General features: G+C 46.2%; 1 protein-coding gene and 1 pseudogene across 1 annotated transcript; both read right to left on the bottom strand.

Moving 5' to 3' along the window:
• Positions 1–7814: 7814 nt before the first annotated feature.
• On the bottom strand, positions 7815–8174 carry TNP1 (transition protein 1). The gene is made up of 2 exons (XM_075529314.1): positions 8039–8174; positions 7815–7843 (listed from the first exon to the last, which is right to left on the bottom strand). The coding sequence occupies exons 1-2, from the start codon at positions 8172–8174 to the stop codon at positions 7815–7817; spliced, it is 165 nt and encodes a 54-aa protein (XP_075385429.1).
• Positions 8175–18801: 10627 nt separating this feature from the next.
• Positions 18802–18934, bottom strand: LOC142425056 (U2 spliceosomal RNA; annotated as a pseudogene).
• Positions 18935–19260: the final 326 nt, after the last annotated feature.

Raw genomic sequence — 19260 nt, 5'->3', positions numbered from 1 at the left:
GTATAATGAATAAGCTCACATATGTTACAAACCCGTGTTGTTATGTTTCAGTCATTAGGTAGATTGGATGGTGGTGGCTGGTGGTGAGCAAGCAAGACTCAAAGCAACAAATGAAAACAATATCCCAGCCCCACAGTGTTTCCAGTCGTGACGATCCGAGAGTTACAAAAGTTCGATTCGAGTCACAAATGTGCGAAATGCTGTGGAAGAGCAGACCCAGGCAATGAGCATTTGATCAGGGGAATGGAACCCATTCGGCTGCTAACTACAATGACTGAACAAATAGAACTGGGTGGGGGGTTGGGTCCATTCAGAGGTGCATTGGAAGAAAGGCCTGGTGAGTTGCTTCTGAAAAACCACTCACTGACCACCCTACAGAGCACAGCCGACTGGCACACGCACGGCTACTGGGAGCCCAAGTCGACTCAATGGCCACTGTTGTTATTTTGCTCTCAAGTTCTGCTCAGACCTAGAGCTTCCAGGTCTCTGAAACCCGACTCAGCCTGTTTCTACTCAACCCTGCAACACCGACCCCCATTTTCTTATCCAAGCTTGGCAATAGTTTGAAGAACTCCCAATTGTCTTCTACATTCATGGCTCTCTTCCTCCTCTACCTTTCCCCATGTGGCCTCTTGTCAGCAGCAGCACCTTCATCCAACTGTCTAGTCCCCTGACAGTAGTCTGTTGAGTAACAATGTGTGCCAGTCATTGAGCTAGGTGCTGGGAGTATAATGGGTCATGGGTTTTGGGGTTAAGGGGGCCCTTTCCTTCCCTCGTTGGCTAAATTGAAGTGTATACAATCACCACATGGGGAAAGAGCAACCTCAGGAGTCCCTGGAGTTGCCCCTCTGGGGATGAGGTCACTGCTTGTGATTGTGGGTACTCGATCCATCCTCGGTGGGGACATGTCTCCTTAGTGTTGACACCTGTCCAACTCAGAGTTACAAATACTCAAAATTTCCAGTAGGCCACTCTTTCAAAATAAAAGCCAAATGTGACACAATGCCCTTTCACTCTCTCAGGTATTTCTGGAGCACTGACTTTGAACCTGGGTGAGTGTGGGGAGTGTAAATACTGTCTTGTGTCGATCTTCAGTGAGTTTCCACTGATTCTGTCGGGGAGGATAGAGTCACAACCTGTGGGACATGCGGGCGAGATAGAGATTAGTGGTTCTGTCTTCAGGGAAGTTATGATCATTGAAGCAACGGGGCCATTCCTTCATCGTTATAAAAAGCACCATTATAACAGAGAGCGAGGAATTCCAGAAGAGCAACTGCAGTGAGTGGGAGACTAACAAACAGTCAATCCCGTTTCTGGCTGGGATCATGGACGGCCCTTTGGAACTGTGTTTTCAAGTATGTGTGGAGTTTCAAAGGGAGAACTGACACAGATGACGCCCAATGTACTGATAGTGTCTTTGCGTTACAGCGAGCCACAGATACATCTGTGTTTTCCACACAGTGTTACAGCCTGAGGTTTGATGACGTTAACATTCCAGATGTTCCCTCGCAGATGTTTAGACGGAATGCCTCCAATCACTACAGACACACAACGATCAGATACATAAAGTTACTGATAAAGGCGCTAATGGAAATAAAAGCAATCAAAAGAAGAGACACCTGAATGAGCTCAGAACTGACTTACACCAGAATGGGACCCTATTACAAATTGGGGGACCACCTATATTAAGTAAAAGAGATCTCTTTCCAGAGGGGAGCTCACCTCGCCTCTTCCTAACCCCCTTCCAGTTGACTCCTGGGCAACTCTGTAGACCTAGAATAGGAAGGAACTCTTCAGGGGTCTTGGGAGTCTCACCCATTTAGTTTCCATCTCAATAGGGAAGGTGTAGACAGGGACCCTGATGTAGGGGAGCTGCAGATGGCTTAGGTGAGTTATCTGAGGGAGTTCACGACATTCCAGGACTTGGCAGTTAGTGGAGGAAATTGAAATGCTGAAAGAGGGTTTCCTTTTTAATCCAAATATCTTTTGAGAATGGAATTTAGTTAAAATGCAAGCTACAAAGAAGCATGGGGCATCTCTCTCTTTCAGTCTTCGCCTTTGGTTCCACCCCCCTCCCACCCACCCCCACCTATCCTCACCTCCTAGGGGTATCTCCATGGGTCGGGTGGGTCGCAGCACATAATGCTGGGCGTGAGCCCAGCCTTTCTGAGATTAAAGGTACCAGATCCCCCACCCACTTCTGTTCCCTCAGCCCTAGGCTCCGCCCTCTCTCCTCCTAGGAGATGCAAAGAGCTTTTGTGACCCACGTTAGTGCTCACAATCTTTCTCTTTCTTTCTAGCAACTGAGAGTATGACCATGGGCACATCTCTTGGTGGTCACCCTTGCCTAACTTGCTCTGTAGTGAGCAGCGTGCAGGTTTCCTCTCAGTCCCCTGTGATCCTGAATTTCATGGGGGAATAAACTAAAGGTCATAGTATGGCTCTTGTAAGGCCGGTTTACTTTTCTATAATGTCAGTCTGAACTTACGTGTGAACAGTGGATGATCTTTCCACTGTCAGTCCCTGGCCTCCCATGGACCGATGAGATCGAGCCTCTCCATTGTCTTGTCCCACAGATGTAGTCAATTTGATTTCTGTGTATTTCATCTGGAGAAGTGTACATGTATAGTCATTGTTTGCGTGGTTGAAAAAAGGTATTTGTGATGAAGAAATCATTGGTTTTGCAAAATTCTATCATGTATGTTCATCTTCATTTCTATCCCGGAGGCCATATTTTCCAACTCCTGTTCTAACTTCTCTTCCTTCCTCTTTGTTTCCAACTTTTGCATTCCAATCATCAGTCATTATCAATGCATCTTGATTGCATGCTTGATCAGTTTCAGATCGGAGAAGTTAGTAGAATTCTTTGACTTCATCACTAACTTTAGTAGTTGCTGCATATGTTTGAATAATAATTATAATTAACTGGATTTCCTTGCATGTGTATACATAGCATCCTATCATAGACCGCATCGTGCTTCAAGACAAATCCTGAAAGGTCCTTTTTAATGATGAATGTGACACCATAACTTCTGGATTTGTCATTCTCCACATAGTAAACTGTAAGACTGTCTGACTCAAAGTGGCCGATACTAGTCTGATTCAGCTCATTAAGGCCTAGCATAAGGATCTTTATACATTCCATGTCATTTCTGAAGACTTCCAGTCTTCCAAGATTCATATACTGCACATTTCATGTTACAATTATGATAGATGCTTGTCTGTGTTTATCCTCATTTGCAGTCATGCCCCATCAGTAAACAGAGGACCCAACAGCTATGTACTTTATTTACTTCATTCTGGTTGATGCTATTTTGAGAAGGCAGATCTTCCTCAGTCCTATTTTGAGTGCCTTCTGACCTGAGGGGCTCATCTTTGGACATTTATCTGATAATGCCCTGCTGCTGTTCATGAGGTTTTCAATGTCGGACAATGTTCCAGTGGCCAATTCCTCTGAAGTGGACAGCCTATTCCTCCTTCATAGTCTGAAAGCTTCTCTTGGTGGTCCTTATGGCATTGAAAGACCTACGACATAGCTTCCAGCACCACCCAAGTCACCACAGTATGCCAAACTGACTTATATCTAGTTTCTCCCACAGAAGGGCTTTAAACCAGTCAATACTGCTTTAGCGATGCCTGCAGGAGGTGAAGGTCTGAATTTTTAAAATGTGGAGGAAGTAGTTGAAGCAGGTCTGAATTTTAAAAATTTGGAGGAAGTAGTTCAATAAATGGGAGGGGAAAATGATAAGGTGAAGCCTTAAAATAGGAGACTCCAAAGAGCTGTAGTGAGCCCCTTCAGGAGCCTGATGTCAGCAAAATGGTAATACACCCAGTCCAGCTCTCCTCTTAGAGCCAGACAGCACTGTCTCTGACTCTGTCATTCAAGAGATTTGTTTCTTATGCAACATACACACTCCCCTTGTTTTCTAAGAAAGGAGATTGTTTCTAGTAGGGTGTCAACTTGTTATCATTCAGGTTCATACACATTTTCCAAATTGGGATTTGTTTTGGTTTGTTGGCCATGGCTGAACTGTGAAACACCAGTTTGAAACCCTGCCCCATGGCACATAGCATCTTTTCTCAGCTGCCACTTCCAGCCTGACCCTCCTTGACACACGCATGAACTTTTTTCTAGAGCTTCCTGTTTTCCAGTGTCTTCTGGGAGCCCCCCGCCCTGCCCAGGTCATCTGGCCAAGTACTTCTGGGTTCTCTCCACTCATACCATGTGTCGTCTGGGCTTCACCACTCACATTGGACCCCAAGGTCAATGGAGGAAGAGGGTCTTGTATCCAAGAAGGTTAAGGTGACCTAGAAGGGCTTCTGGCCAATATCCTTAAAATTTTTATTATTTTTTTATTTTTCCATTTTCCAAAATGGCCTAACAAGTAATGACTTCAGGGCATAGTGTTCCAGGGAAAACCAGACAGAGGAACAAAGTTCTCCATGGTTGGAGAAATGCAGATGCCATAAACAGATGAATGAATGTTACTGGAGGGCAGGGATTAAGTCAACACCAGGTGGGACATTCTCCAACATGTGGGCCTGGAAAATGTACCTCCTGCAAAACAGAGTTTTCCGGGCATCTGTCTTTCCTTCCACAACCCAAGAGGGCAAAGACTTCAGTTACCAGCCAAGGCTCTGGCTTCCTTAACTAGCCTCGGGATGCTCACCGCATGGCCACCCTAAGGTTTCAATTGTGTCAGTGTTTAGAGAATTATGGAAATAGAACACATTGTATTAGAACATTTTGTATGGGGGAATATTGGCATGAAATTTTGGAAGACGCCACTATTACTACTGCCACCAGCACTGCCACCAAATAACAAGGAAAATACAAATCCCATAAACCCATTGTCTACAAATTGAGGCTTCAAGAGTCCTGAGTAACATAGTTTGGGGCCCTTTTCCTTCTGAAGGGTCATTGATCTATGACAAAGTATGAGCACAAACAGGCTTCACTGCGTAACAAAGCTCTAAGAAGTCTAAGGAAAAGAAGAAGTTATCTATAAAGTTGGAATGGCTGGTTCTCAGAGTCATCCTCTAATATTCCCTGTCCCTTATTGCCCTTGATTAGTCAGCTTTTGTGTCCCATATTTCCTGGGTCATTTGCCTTCTTTCTTTCAGTTTAGCTGGGTCAGTGGGAGTCCCAGCAGGAGACAGAGGACAAAAGCAGAGGAGAGTGTTTATTACATGCTCCTGAGATTGTCAGTCACTCTGATTCACCAGCAATAGCTCCCAGGAGAACTCTCCAGCCCTTGAACTTTCTCAGAGTTTTGGCACTTGCCAGCTCCTGTACACCAATTTGTGGTTGACGCAGGCCCCAGCTGTTACCAAACAGCTTCCCACCCTGGAAAGGCTGGGCTCTGAGCATCTCAACTCTGAAGAGTGTACCAAACCAACCCCTGCTGTCTAGTTGATTCGGACTCCAAGCGACCCTGTGGGACAGAGTGAAATTGTCCTTTGGGATTTTCCAGGATTGCCATCATTTCTGCCACAACTTTCTCCTGAATTGCACCTGGTGAGTTCACACTGTTGACCTTTCAGTTGGTAGCCAAATGCTTAACTATGGCGCTTAACGATGGATTTTGGCCTGCGGATAGTCCTTTCAATGCAGTCTCTTTATTTGGACCATCTGAATAGGTTATGCTGCAGGACATGGATAGGGCCAGGCCCTAAGGAGGCTGGCTCTCTGTTCCATAAATGCCACACTCTCCGCAGTACTGCTCTTGACTCCCGACTTGCTCCCATGGGGGAAGCTCTCTCTCTGCACACTGGCAATCACAAAGAGCACTGAAGAGTGGGGTTCAGTGGGAATGGTGCAAAGGAATGTGCTCGCATGGTAGCATTTAAAAACTCCAGGCAGACAGTGGCAGCAGGGAGCGGCAGGACAGTAGAGAGGGGTGACAGATGAGGACACTTGCTGGGAACAAATGTAGGGTATCAGGAAGTGAGCTTTATGGATGCCAAAGAGGCTCTACCCAGATCTGCCTTCTGGGAAGAACTTGCTGCCCAATGATGGAAAGTGACCTCAAACAAACCACTTCCCGGTCACCAGACCAAACCCACTGCCCTCAAGTCGATTTTGGCTCAGAGCGACCCTCTATCGGGTTTCTGAGTCTATAAACTTGTACAGGAGCCAACCACCTCATCTTTCCTCCAAGGAGCAACTAGTGGGTTTGACCTGCCAACCTTGAATAATTTTTTCCTCCTGAGAACCTGCCTTTGTTAACCCATTGGTGGTGGTGGTAGGTGCTGTCGACATGGAGACCCTATGTCCAGCACAATGAACACCGCCCGGTTCTTCACTATCCTCACAATTACTCGAGTCCATTGTTGTCTAGAACCACCTTAATAAAAAAAATAATAGGAGTGACTTTTGATAACAAGTTCATACTAGTACCAGAGTGTCAATTCTGTGGACTTTCTTGTTTCTGGTATCTCTGGCAATCCCTGGTGGGACATCTGTCTTTCCCTGTGTGTGCATCTCTTGGGCCTATTCATTTTAAAAACATCATGTAGATGTGATTCGGTTTAAGGCCAATTCATTCCCATTTATTCCCATATGACTTAACACCACAAAAGACAGCTCCTTTCAAACAGGTGTCATATTTATAAGCACAGGAGTTAGGGGAGCAACACAATGGATTGATGGCCTCTAACACCAACCTGTCACAGTGACTTTGGGAGAATGTACACCAAGAGCATCCAAAGGACAACATTCAATTAGATCCTCGAGGATCTCCCAGGGGGAGGGCGCAGGAGTAGTGAGAGAAGAGATTGGAACTTAAACACTAAGCAGTTAAGAACTTTTAGTGAAACTACAATGGAAGATCAGGTGGAAGATTATGCCCACCAAATACTCCATTTCATTTATAAATGTTTGAGGGGAAAGGAAAATGGCTCTGGAAAAGTGGGTGCTTGGTCTGAGCAGATTTCCCATCCACTGGATTCCACAAGAGATTCCTGACGAGTGTATCCCTGGAGCGCTCTGAGAACTGAACACTGAACACTTTTCTGGTGAACTGCTACCATCTGACCCATAGGGCCATCCTTTGTTAAATGTTGCCTGCTCCCACCGACTAGGTTCCCTGGGACTCAGCCTCAGCGTGTCTCGGTACATGCTCTCACTTCACGTCCAGCCTCACTGTCCTCTGAATCTGCTGCATTTGAGAAGCTACACCAACAGCTGAAATTGGCTCCCTGCAACTACCATGTTGACTGTGTCATGTCACCTTGTCTAGTCTATAAAGCACATTTTGTGCTATAAAGCACATTTTGTGCTTCTTTCTTATGTTTGATGGCTCGCCCTATGTATGGCAAGATTTCCAGAGGAAATCTTTGGTCATTAACATTTAAATCCTTCAAGTTTTCCTGGTTGATAGGGGAAAATAATGGATTATGACCTATGACTTAAATATGGAATCAAGACGCAACAGTGAATGTGGTTTTTCAAGTCATGTCAAATGGTTCATAATGGTTCATGTTTATTCCTCCCCAAGTCTGTCTAGCTCAGGAACAGCCCCCACCCCCACCACCACCCCCAGTTTGCAACCAAAAGATCAAAGCAAGTTTTCCAATTTCCAAAATTTTATTGAGATGTTGGGGAGAAACCGATTTCCAAAATTTTATTGAGATGTTGGGGAGAAACAGCCAACATATACATTCCTCATTTTCTTCACGATTGGCTTTTTACCCACATGCGATCAGCTCTTCTCTGCCGTTGATTGAACTCCAGGTGGCCTTGGCAGTCCCTCCCTGCTGTCTTCGCTGCCCGGTGGTGTTCAATGTTCCCCTGGGCAGAGCCCGCCTTGAGCTCACAAGTGTGAGCGGTAATTGCGATTGGCTGCGGGGAAGGGCAGATTGGGAACATGGCCCATAGATTAGAACATCCCCATGCATACCCTTCTGGCCCAGATGAACTTGAAAATCGGAAATCTCAGGATGAGACTTCAAAGGCCATAGGACTGACCCCAGGAGAGCAGACCTTTGGAGCCACAAGCTTTTCTAGTTGGCCTGCTCCCTCCCCCGCCTCACTTACCATCATCGCCCCGTTTCCTGCTCTTTAGGCTCCTCCGGTACTTTCTTTTATTCCCACCTCTCTTGACTCCCTTGTGGGGAGACCGGTTCTTGCCCCTCCTCATGCCATGACCCTTTAGTTTGCGGCTGGTCGACATCCTACTTTCTGCCAAAATGAGGGGCTTTGCAGGGCCGGAGGCCAGGAGTCTGGGTATTTAAGGCCTGAAGCCATTGTGACTGTGAAGAGGCGTGGCCCAGTAGCTGGGCGGGGCTCCATTGTGAGGCCAGAAGCCTTGGTCACGCTTTGGTCATATATGGGAAATGAGGGTCCCCCCTTAACGCAGGTCAGGGCCTGCTTTTATGTTGGGTGAAACTCTCTTCAGATAAGTGTTCAATTGAGCAAGAAAGGGGGGGAGAGGGGCAAGAGCCATCTGAAAGTACTTATCTCCTCCAAAAAACTTGCTGCCTGAGAGTCCCTGGGACTCATGGTGAGCGCTGTGGGTTTCTGAGACAGTAACTGTTTCTGGGAGTAGAAAACCTCTCTCTCTCCCGCGGAGCTGCTGGCACCATGCTGACCGAGCACCGTCCAAAGAAGAGCCATTACACCCCAGGGCCACCTATCTCCTCTCTGTAGAAAATAAAGTAGCCATCAAATGGATGTACAGTGTGTGTGTGTGTGTGTGTGTGTAGTCTGGAGCAGCATTTGAGGATGACAATCTCATGTTAGTAACCCTCATCTCTAGGGAACCCATTTCAATATGATCGGAATTAAACCCCTTGCTTCTCGCCATTTATCTAGACTTCCTTTACTTTTCAAAAATTTTTGTGGTCCTTGGAAGTTGAAATGAATGACAGCCTATCGTCCCAATATTATAATTGGCTTCAGAGTCTGGCCCCCCCCCCCCATAAGCCAGCAGCTGTCTAGTCAATTCTGACAGGGAAACCCGTTCCAGAGGGTTTTCAATGGCTGTGATCTTTTGGAAACATCACCAGATCTTTCTTCCTCGGAGCCTCTGGGTGGGTTTGAAACATCAGCCTTTCACTTCCTAGCAGAGTCTTTAGCGTTTGCACCACCCAGCAACTCCAAAGTTTGAATCACCAATCCTAATGGTGCTAAACTGAACGGAACCTTCCGCTGGTGTCATGTCACATGCCTGTCTCCCCACTCAGGCAATGAGCATCCTTGGCTGATTCTGAATGCGCCACATGTCTCACTGCTCTGGGCTCTAGCTCCTTTAGTTCTTAAATTACTGCGTTGGGCTAGGTGATCGCTGAGATTATCGGACTGTTAGCAGCAGCTTCTTTGTAGTAAGGGATCATGTCTCATTCCTACTTCGTTCCCCACAGGGGCCAGTCTTCATTTGTTCCTTCTAGCTGGGTAGCACTGTGTGCAGAGGCCGGCCAAGGCAATCGGAGTGAGTGCACATGGGGTGGGAGAGGTTCGAAGCCAGGGAGAGTGAGAAGGATATTGTCTCCAGCAGAGGCCTTTAGGTACTCTGAGCTGGCTTCTCATTCGTGACTCGGCTGCCTCAAAAGCTTGCCTGGGAACTGGCCTCTGGCTTTTAAGAAGCATTTTCCGGATGGTTCTAGAGAGTGGATAACATTTCTCTTCCTTAATCCCTCCCACCCCCTAAAGACCTGCTCTGCCAAAGAGAAGCTGAGATCACAGGCAAGAAGTCAGCCAGATTTAGGAAGTGAAGAAAAAGAAGAAATTCCCCTTCCATAGGGTGAAGTAGTAGTTCTGGCACACATGCTAAGAAACTTGAGCAGCAGAAAGCCGGGTAGGGTGGGGGTAAGAGGTGATTCGCAGGCCAGACAAGGGTGGGGTGTTGGGGGCTGTTTGGGTTGGCTTCTGGTTCAGACCTCCTGGAGTGAGGACAGAATGGAGCTGAGGGCTGGGCATTGCGGCCTGTCCATGTTTCTCTTTCCATGCCTGTCCCAGGGTGGCTTTCGTCAGTTATAATTTAGATAGGACACAATGAGTTCATTCTTGACCCTTAGTGGACCCAGAGCTAGGCCCTCTGACTGGCTTCTCTTCTTTCTCTCTCTTTTGGGTGAGGAAATTGAGGCACAGAGAGATTACATTAACCAACAATCAGTTTTTGTCAAGTCGGTTCTGACTCAGGGAGGCCCCTTGTGCAGACTAGAACTGCGCTTTGTAGGGTCCTCCCGGTGGAGACTGTGCCAAAGTTGACAGGCAGGCCCGTCTTCCTAAGCACACCTGGGTAAATTTGAACCGCCCGTCTTTGAAGAGTCACTACTGGTTACCCTGTGCTAACCAAAGCCTTCTGTCACTGAGTCCATTCTGACTCATAGTGACCCCACAGACCCACCCTTGTGAACTTCTGAGATGGTCACTTTTACAGAACGAGCCTCATCTTTCTCCCTCAGAGCTGGCTGAAGGTTTTGAACTGCTGACCTTTTGGGTAGCAGCCCCACTCGTAACTAGGATGTCACCAGAACCTAATAACTCTAGCTACTTCAGATCAAACAGCATGCGAGTAGCAGAGATGGAACCCAATAAACTTGTTTCCTGTAGGCTTTGGTTTCCGTGATGAGCATTCGCTCGTGTTTCTCCTGATGAAGGACATGGGTGTTGTTTGCTACCTGTGAGGACATGCAGATGGAGTCTAGCTGGTTTAGAAGTGAAGTCATGGCCTTTCTCTCTTGGGACTGAGGATTGCCTTGCTGGGAGATGGGTGGATTGACAGGGAAGACCTCTAAAAGGGAAGACCTTGGGTCCCAGCACTTATCTCTAAAAGGGAAGACCTTGGGTCCCAGCACTTCCCGTGGCCCCCTTCTCAGGGTAGGAAGGGTCAGGCTTAGGGCATTACTGGTTTGGAAGCCATCTCACCTTGGGTCCCATCTCACCTCCCCATTTCAAAGTCACTCTATCCATTTTCCTGGGGAGCCCAATGGGCTTCTCAGGGCTGGATCTTCCAAGCAGGCTGGGAATTGGAGCTCATTAAGAGGAAACATCGAAAAGTTGCTGACAGTCCTTACACACGTCAATGACTCAGTCTCAGTCCCGCTCTGAAATCTAAGTCTCTCCAGATGTTGACCTTGCCTGGGAAGTAGGGACCTTCTACTCTGTTCACATGCACGCCCTGTCTTTTATATTGCTGTTTTTGCTGCTGCTGCTGCTGCTGCTCAGGGCCTCAGGGACTGGCTGGGGAGGCAGAGCGTTTCAGAGAGAGGGACTTCTTCAAGTTGGGGGTCTCTGAACTCAGGACTCATCTCATGTCCCCACTAGGGAATAACGAGAGATCAGAGACTAAGACCGGAGAGATTTTCAGAGACAAACAAGTAGGGATTTCAGCTTGCTTTCCTCTTGCCCATTCAGGCCCATCCAGGAGCCCGAGTGGCATAGTGTGTTATGAATTGAGCTGCTAACCACAAGGTCAGCAGTTCAAATCCACTCATTCTTTAGGAGAAAGATGCGGTTACTGTCTTGGGAACCCACAGGAGCAGGTCTATCAGTCAGAAGACAAAAGTAGGGTGTATTCTTTTATCAAAGGGAATTCTGTGGTTTACAAACATGCCACACCAACTAAGGCATTTGGTCTCAGGAGGTCCTTAGGAACAAATACGTTTTTTATCAATTTGGGAAGGGACTTTGCATTGGGAGCAGTCACTGGAGGACAATTCCAACCCCATTCCATTCATAATACACAGGCTTCAGAATGAAGGACAACTGGGGCAAAGGCACACATTATAGGCAGACTTGTCTTTCAAGCCTCATCTTCAAATACCCAGAGCAGGCTTCTATTTCCTTGCTACCATAAAGCCATGATACAACACATGGAGATTCTGTGACTTTCTTCCCCTTTTCCATGTTCCAAGTGCCATGTGCCAGAGCCCTGACCCGCTTGAAATCTCCGCCATGTGTTAAGACCATCTGGTTATTGAGTTTGAAGGACCTGTAAAGAGGGGAGGAGGCCCAGAGACACAGACAGATGTTGGAAGACCAGGAAAAGGCAATTGGTGCCATCGGTGATGATGTCAGAGCACTGTGATGCTCACCATGTAACAGTGCACTGGGCAGAGGGGATTGGCTCTTTCTGGCTTCCTGAAATAACAACACATTGATTCCTGTTATAACTCCACTGACCAAGATTGGGTTAAGAGTGAATATTACAATGTAGTCCTTCTTTGAATTATTAAATCATTTTATTGGGGGCTTGTACAGCTCTTATCACAACCCATAGTTCTAGCCATTGTGCCAACCACATTTGTACGTCTATTGCCATCGTCATTTTCAAAACATATTCTTTCTATTTGAGCCCTTGCTATCAGCTCATCCTCCCCCACCCTCATGATCCCTAGATAATTTATAAATTATTTCTTCCATGTCTTACACTGACCACTATCTCCCTTCACCCACTTTTCTGTTGTCCATCCTCCTGGGATGGGGGTGGTGGTGTTAGTGTTGTTATACATAGATTACACTGTAATCTTATATTGACTTACTAGTTGAATTTCTATGACATGGTGAATCTCTATGTCCTCAGTCCTAGATGTTTTCGACTGAGAATGAAGAAGAGGGGAAGGTAGGTTGAAGACCAACCTGCTGCTTGGCATTATTAAGACCTTAGGAAAACAAACTCAGAAATTGTAGGCAGAAGATTTGCCTGATGGTATCACTGCCAGCTTGGCCCCCCCCCCAAACCCCCATCCTTTCAGACAGAACTCTTCTTAGTTGGAAATCTCACGAAGGAGGCTGAGTTGCAACAATCTATACCAAAGAAAGGGAATAAGTAGCTTTTCAGGGCTCTTTCTAGTCCTGGAATGCCATGCTCCAAATCAACAAGGTTTTAATGACACGTCACCCCTCCGACCCCTCTTTGCTGGAAGAAGGAGGATTTGCCTAGTGAGATCTTAGAAGCACTTCACACTGCAAGCAGCGCATTTGTTTTTAGAAAAGGCAAGACCATAGAAAGATCTAGAAACTTTGAGTGACTCCAAACTTGTATTGACCCCAAACTTGCTGGTACTGAGCAGCCTCCTCCCCTCTCCTAGCCAGCAGGAACTGTGACACTTCCAGCGACAGTTATTCTAGAAGTCGGTAAAGCCTGTCACCATTCAGACACAGCTCTCCAGAGATCGCTGCCCCAGGAGAGCGACAGAGACACTCGTTTGGTGCTGTCAGGAAGCAAAGACAAAGTTGAGGTTGCAGAGGGTCCTGGTTAGAGTAGGCGAGTCTTAGATGGTTCTTCCAGTGGGCACACAGGGATACTTTGACATCTCTCAGCTTTCCCCTTATGCTTTGGCTTCTTTTAAAGCTCTGCTTTGGCTCCGGCTCTGTCACTATTTATGGTGCTTGTTCCAGGTAAAAGTCATAGCCACTAAGACCCAGTGACATGGTTTGCAGGGCTGGGGGCTTTTCACTCCTCTCACGAGTTACAGCCTCAGAAGCCCACAGGGACAGTTCTACTCGGTCCTACAATTAACCTAATTCTTCTTCCAGGGAAATAACAACTTACCCCCTACTGAGAACTCTAAAGAAACCCAGTGGGTAGAGAGTTTGAGTGAGTGCAAAGGGAAAGGAGTGTGCTGGGGTCGCTGTGGTGAAATGCTCCCCCGCTAAGCAAAAGGTGGGTGGTTCAAACCCACTAGCCGCAGCACAGCAGAAAGATGCATTCAGCTGCTTCTGTCCAGAAGACTTGGGCGTCCTCAGAAGGTGGTCCTCATCTGTCTTGTAGTCAGAATCTAGGAGTCAGAGCTGGCTCAATAGCGACAGATTTGGCGGAAAAATACACTCACATCCCTTGTTCAAAAGTTAACAAGGTCAAGATTATGACAGCAGATCACTGAACCAAACATGGGACTCTGAGCATCTGCAGAGGCCACATAAGCATAATGCCAGCCCCGTAGTCACTGCGAAGGCACCTCAGAGTCCTGGAGGGTGTCAAAGTTGATCTTAGCAGCTAAGTGTCCAGGTTGGAGGTTTAAGTCTACCCAGAGGCACTACAAAAGGAAGGCCTGTCCCATGTAAGAGTCCCCAATAAAATGATTAATTAAACAAACAACAAAAGCCATCACCGGGGAGCACAGTGTGGACACACATGTGGTTGCCTTGAGTCAAAAATCAATCAATCAATTTCAATTTTGAGTTTACGTGACATAGTCAGGTAAGTAAATTGTAGCTCAAGAGAGCTGGTCCCATGTCTTGTGTATAATGGGGACTTGATGAAGACTGGTGAATAACTTCTCATTGTGGAGCCAGATGCTTGACAATGGATAATGCTTCTGCAACTTTGGTCCTTCATCGCCCCCTCTCACTTCACACCCCCCAACCCCATATCCTCTAAGCCAGCCCCGCTACTCCCCACCATCTTCGGGCACCCCTCGGGATCACACATCAAAAAGCCTCATCAACTTCCCCTCTTTCTCCTGCATGCTTTCTTCTTCCATGTGCTTTCTCCCCATATGAAATGAGCCTGGTCCTGGTGACCATGCGACACTGCTGTGTACAGGAGGAGCTGCTATGTTTTCAGAGGTCAATGTGGGCTTTGGGGGGACATTTACCTGTCAATGATATTCTGAGCCTGTGGATGGGCCTCGATTAAAAAAAAAAACCCAAGCTAGGCCATTATGATCTTGGGTCCTTTCACACTGCGATGTCACAATGGCCTGTGGAGGTCATTAGGCCTATTCACAATAGAATGGTGAAGCATAGGAACCAGGGACGATTTCACTCAATAGTAAACCATACAGATTTTCTGGGTGCAAGTCTCTCCACGTATTGAACTTGGAGAAATCATTTTGTTGATCTTAGACTTCAAGATTCTGCTAAACCCAGAAGACTGGTGCCCTCAAGGCAAGCCCAATATTTTCCTACTGAAGAAACAGACCGTGGGAGATCACTACCTCACAGGCTTAGTGTGTCAGACGTCTGGTCAAGGATGCACTACACCTAAACAGAGCTGGCATTGGGACCCACGTCTATTTAATGTTTGTACTGGTGGTCTATCCCTATTGCATCCCCTGATGTGTTTGCTGCTCAGGGGATGGGGCAGAGGGAGAGGAGGCTAGTTCATTGTATAGAGGGCGAAACCTTTCACTGAGTGCTCAGCCAGCATACAGATAGATATGAACAGACATGTGAGTGTTGGCAGCCTCACGGGACTGACACAGTCCGAGGAAGCAAGAGGTTACCACATGCAGCGGACATTGATGAGCTGTGGAAAGGAAAGAATCTAGTTTGAATCCCAGACTTCTGCCCTAAGTGCATGACTGCTGGGTGCAGGCCAGACCAGGAAAGGAATTTGGAGAGAGAGAACTGGACTTAGTTTTCCCTAGGCTGAGATGTTTACGAGGAATATTCCCTTAGATGTCCCACATACAAACTGCCTGGAGGTATCTGAACCAAAGAAGAACCAGAGCCAAGTTGTGCATAAGAAAGAGCTCAGAAACACACCCGGCAGGTGATGAGTAGGGGGATAGCCACGGAGCCTCAACACACATTTGGGTGCATAAGTCAACTGGAGACACTGTCAGATGCTCTAGGATAGCTCATCCCAGATTCCAATCCTTTAAGTCTGACGATCTGAATGCGTTTCATGCTGGTTATGGTTAACGAGTAACTACTGACAAGGAAAAGTGGATATAGAATAAATGACTGCCTAAGGTTCAGATGCCTTTTTCATTTGTGTATCCAGTTCTCTATAATTTCCTCTTCATAATACTGTTCTCATATTTTAAGAATCATCATTCAGAAATATCTGTTAGGCTCAGGTTCACAGGAGACACTAATAAAAGTATTTTAAAAAATACAACTCTTTTTCTTTCTCCCTCTTTCTTCCCAATCTTTGTTGTCTTCCTCTAAAGATTAAAACAAACAAACACAAAAGGCCCCACAACTCAACAAACTCACTGCCATCAAGTCAATAGGGATCCTGTGGACTCCAGTAGAACTGCCCCATTGTGTTCCTGAGGCTGGATATCTCTATGGGAGCAGAAAGCGCTTGTCTCTCCCACAGAGCTACTGGTAGATTAGAACTGCCACCCACGGCATAAACTACAGCCACCAGGCCTCTTTCAACTATGAGAAACAGGGCTATTTAAAAAGAACGATAGGATAATGCTAAATTTCTGGTTTCTTAATGTCTTCTGGAAGCAGATTACTGGACGAACCGTGGCAGGTGTTTGGATCATCACCTCCCTCGCCTCTACAGGAGGTTAGCTTTCTTGGAGAAGTGAACCAACCTAAGCTTTCTACAGGAAGGGTGTTTGAAATGTGACCTCCCTGCTGACCGTCCCCTTCGGGATGGCAACACTCAATAACCTTATTACACGGGCTTAAAACCCAGGGAAAATGTTGATTCATAGCTGTCCTTTCTGGTTCAGCATTTTCACCTATTAAAATCCTCTCTGTCTTTCAAAACCTGAAACTCCATGATAAATCACTTCCTCATACAATCTCCCACAATATATCTTTTGGGCATGTTTTATATCATTTATATCTCTACCCTCCTCTCCCCATAAGATTCATTTGTGCACATCTTTTCTCTTCCCAAACATGAAGCTTCTTGAAGCACCTATATGAGGTTCTGCAGAAGGGAACAGGGATAGTGGGATAAAAACAAGAGTTCAATTAGAAATTTAACTTCTAAAATTTTGGGGATAGGAACAGGGGCAAATAGGGGCAGGGGGCAGAGATTCAAAGGGGCATATGAAAATTATTGAGGCTGGTGGATAGGCTTGATATTTTTATTATGGTGGTGGTTTCATGAGTAAATATCTGAAGAAATATTAAAATCTGTACATTTAAGGTATTGGTGGTCTGTTTTATCAATTTGTATCTTAGTAAATCTCTATTCTAAATTCTACTTTGGGCCTTGTCCAAAGACACTGGAATCACAAATGAATACCTAAATATTACCACAAGTAGAAAATTCAGAAACATTGGCTTGTGTCTGAGAGGCAGAAAGGGCTTTATATGGTATACATTATGTAGGGTGGTTTTTAATGGTCTGACTGATGGTCAACTAGCTGACTCAAGCAGGCATAGCAGGGATACCCCTGACTTTATGCAAATGTTTCAGTGCTCCTCCATTCACCCAACCAAACTTGAATGTTGACTGTTAGCCACTGTGACAATGACATCATAAACCACCAGTCCTTTTACCAGGAGGGCCCATGTCACATATAAAGGGGGTGATGGGTAGGCGGTTTTGAACTTGGGGTGGGGGGGTAGCACGGCAGGGAGCAGGTGGAGGGGGCCTCCTTAGTCCGAACCACACTGCTGGCAAGAGTTTGGGGCATGTAAGAAGATGGTGAAAATCTGGAAATACAGGTGTTCACAATGGAAGCTGAAGAATTTTCCACATGGGCAAGAAGCAAGGAAGTTATGCCAGAGAAGGAGTGGGAAGACAAGGTATTGGTGGCATTTCCCCATCACAAAGCATCCTGTGCACCGTCTGAGGACTTTTAGTTCGGCCAAGTTCCAAAATGTTACGCTTTGCTCAAGATACAACTTCCCAAGAGGGTCTTGCACTGGTTCTAGTAACTCATCCCTCAGAGCAACTGAACATCCACATCCCCAACAGTCCCTCAAAGACCCAGTCTTCCCTTGCGCATAGCTGCTTCATGCTAGGGACTGTCTCTCTGATCTTGCAATTCCACAGAGCTTTGTGCCATAATCGTTGGACCTGCCTCTTTGAGACCGGAGTTCTCAAACTCTTGGAAATCGCGTGTTTGGGAAGGTATCTATAGAAGGAACGTGGGTCTCCTCAGTCTAAACCTTATGTTTTCTCATTCCTTCTTAGTCAGCAAGTGCCGATTCTCAGGCTGAAGAGGCTTCTTGAATCTGTGCTTTCCCAAATCCAGGCTTTACCTACAACCGGCAAAAAGGCAAGTCTTTCCAGCTGCAGGCCTAAGACCACCATGATCATCTGCAACTTCACTCCTCTGCGCAGGGCCTCCAAATAAACACTCTCCCCTCACAAGTGGTGGTATTGAGTGTTGTTGAGTATTGTTTAGCAGCAGTGACTGACGGCACACTATGCTTCTTGACTTTTTTTTTTTAATGTTATAGGACAGGTGGAGTATGATAAGTAGAATTGCCCCATGAGGCAGGAGGAAATTTGTTTGTTTGTTTTTTTAACCTATATTTAAGTAATTTATCATCACTGAAACTTATGGCTTGGTTTTGATTCTAGAGAATTTGAGATGCTTTGGGATATGTAACTTAAATAGGCAGGACCAGATGCCTGCTGGGCTAGGGGTACAAAATCCTTACAAAATGTAACCAGACCACCAGCAAGTCATCATTCCAACTTCATCTGTTGTCAATAAGGAAGAGAATCCTTCATCTGAAAAGCCAAGTCATGTCAACATGTAAAAACAAGGAAGAGCCAACCCATATGCCTGTAAGAGCATGTGTGCTGTCTACTTTTAAGATCACAACCTTGAGTTTCTTTAGGGTCAAATACTTGTTATAGCTGTGTGGAAAAAATGTCGTGTAAATGAACTTGAACCTTGTAAAGGTACTTGGGTAACATAATCCTAAATGTGGGCTATGCACACTAAGCTGCTAACCAGAAGGTCGGCAATTAGAAATCACCAGTCACTCCACGGGAGAAAGAGACTTTCTACTCCTATAAAGAGTTACCATCTCAGAAACCCACAGGGGAAGCTCTGCTCTGTCCCCAAGGGTCACTATGAGTTCAACTAGCTTTGAAGGCAGAGTTGAGTCAGGTTGCAAAAAAAAAAAAAAAGGATGGCAGGAAGGCTTCAGTATTCACCCGGCAAGGTGAATTTCTACAGAGCTAGACCTCAAAATGTCACTAACATTTTCTAACCTGGAATGGTATAGACAGGAGAATAGAGATGGGAACTGCCTTTAAAACATTTTATAATCAGTTAGTTGACCATCAGTCTACACTTGATCTTAGCCAAAAGGCCGAGAAGCGATGACCATCAGTCTAGCCAATAAAAACCACCCCAACTGTCTAGGAACCTTGCACTGTGGACTAACTCCCATGCTCTGCCAGAGCTTATATATTTCCACTAGGTGGAAAACCAGAGTGAAAGTAACTGGAGAGATCTTCCTACCAGCTTAGAACACACGTGTCGATGTTCTTGGGGCAAGCTTTAAGTGGCGAAACTCAGAACCTAGTGTCTGGGATGATAAGCTTTATGGATGAGGGTCCTCTATGGATGAGGATCCTCTACGGATGAGGGTCCTCTACGGATGAGGGTCCTCTACGGATGAGGGTCCTCTATGGATGAGGGTCCTCT

This window comes from Tenrec ecaudatus, chromosome 13 (genome assembly GCF_050624435.1).
Source record: "Tenrec ecaudatus isolate mTenEca1 chromosome 13, mTenEca1.hap1, whole genome shotgun sequence".
Lineage (NCBI taxonomy): Eukaryota > Metazoa > Chordata > Mammalia > Afrosoricida > Tenrecidae > Tenrec > Tenrec ecaudatus.
The sequence above is the reverse complement of the archived record's forward strand: the minus strand, read 5'-3'. Positions and strand labels throughout refer to the sequence as shown.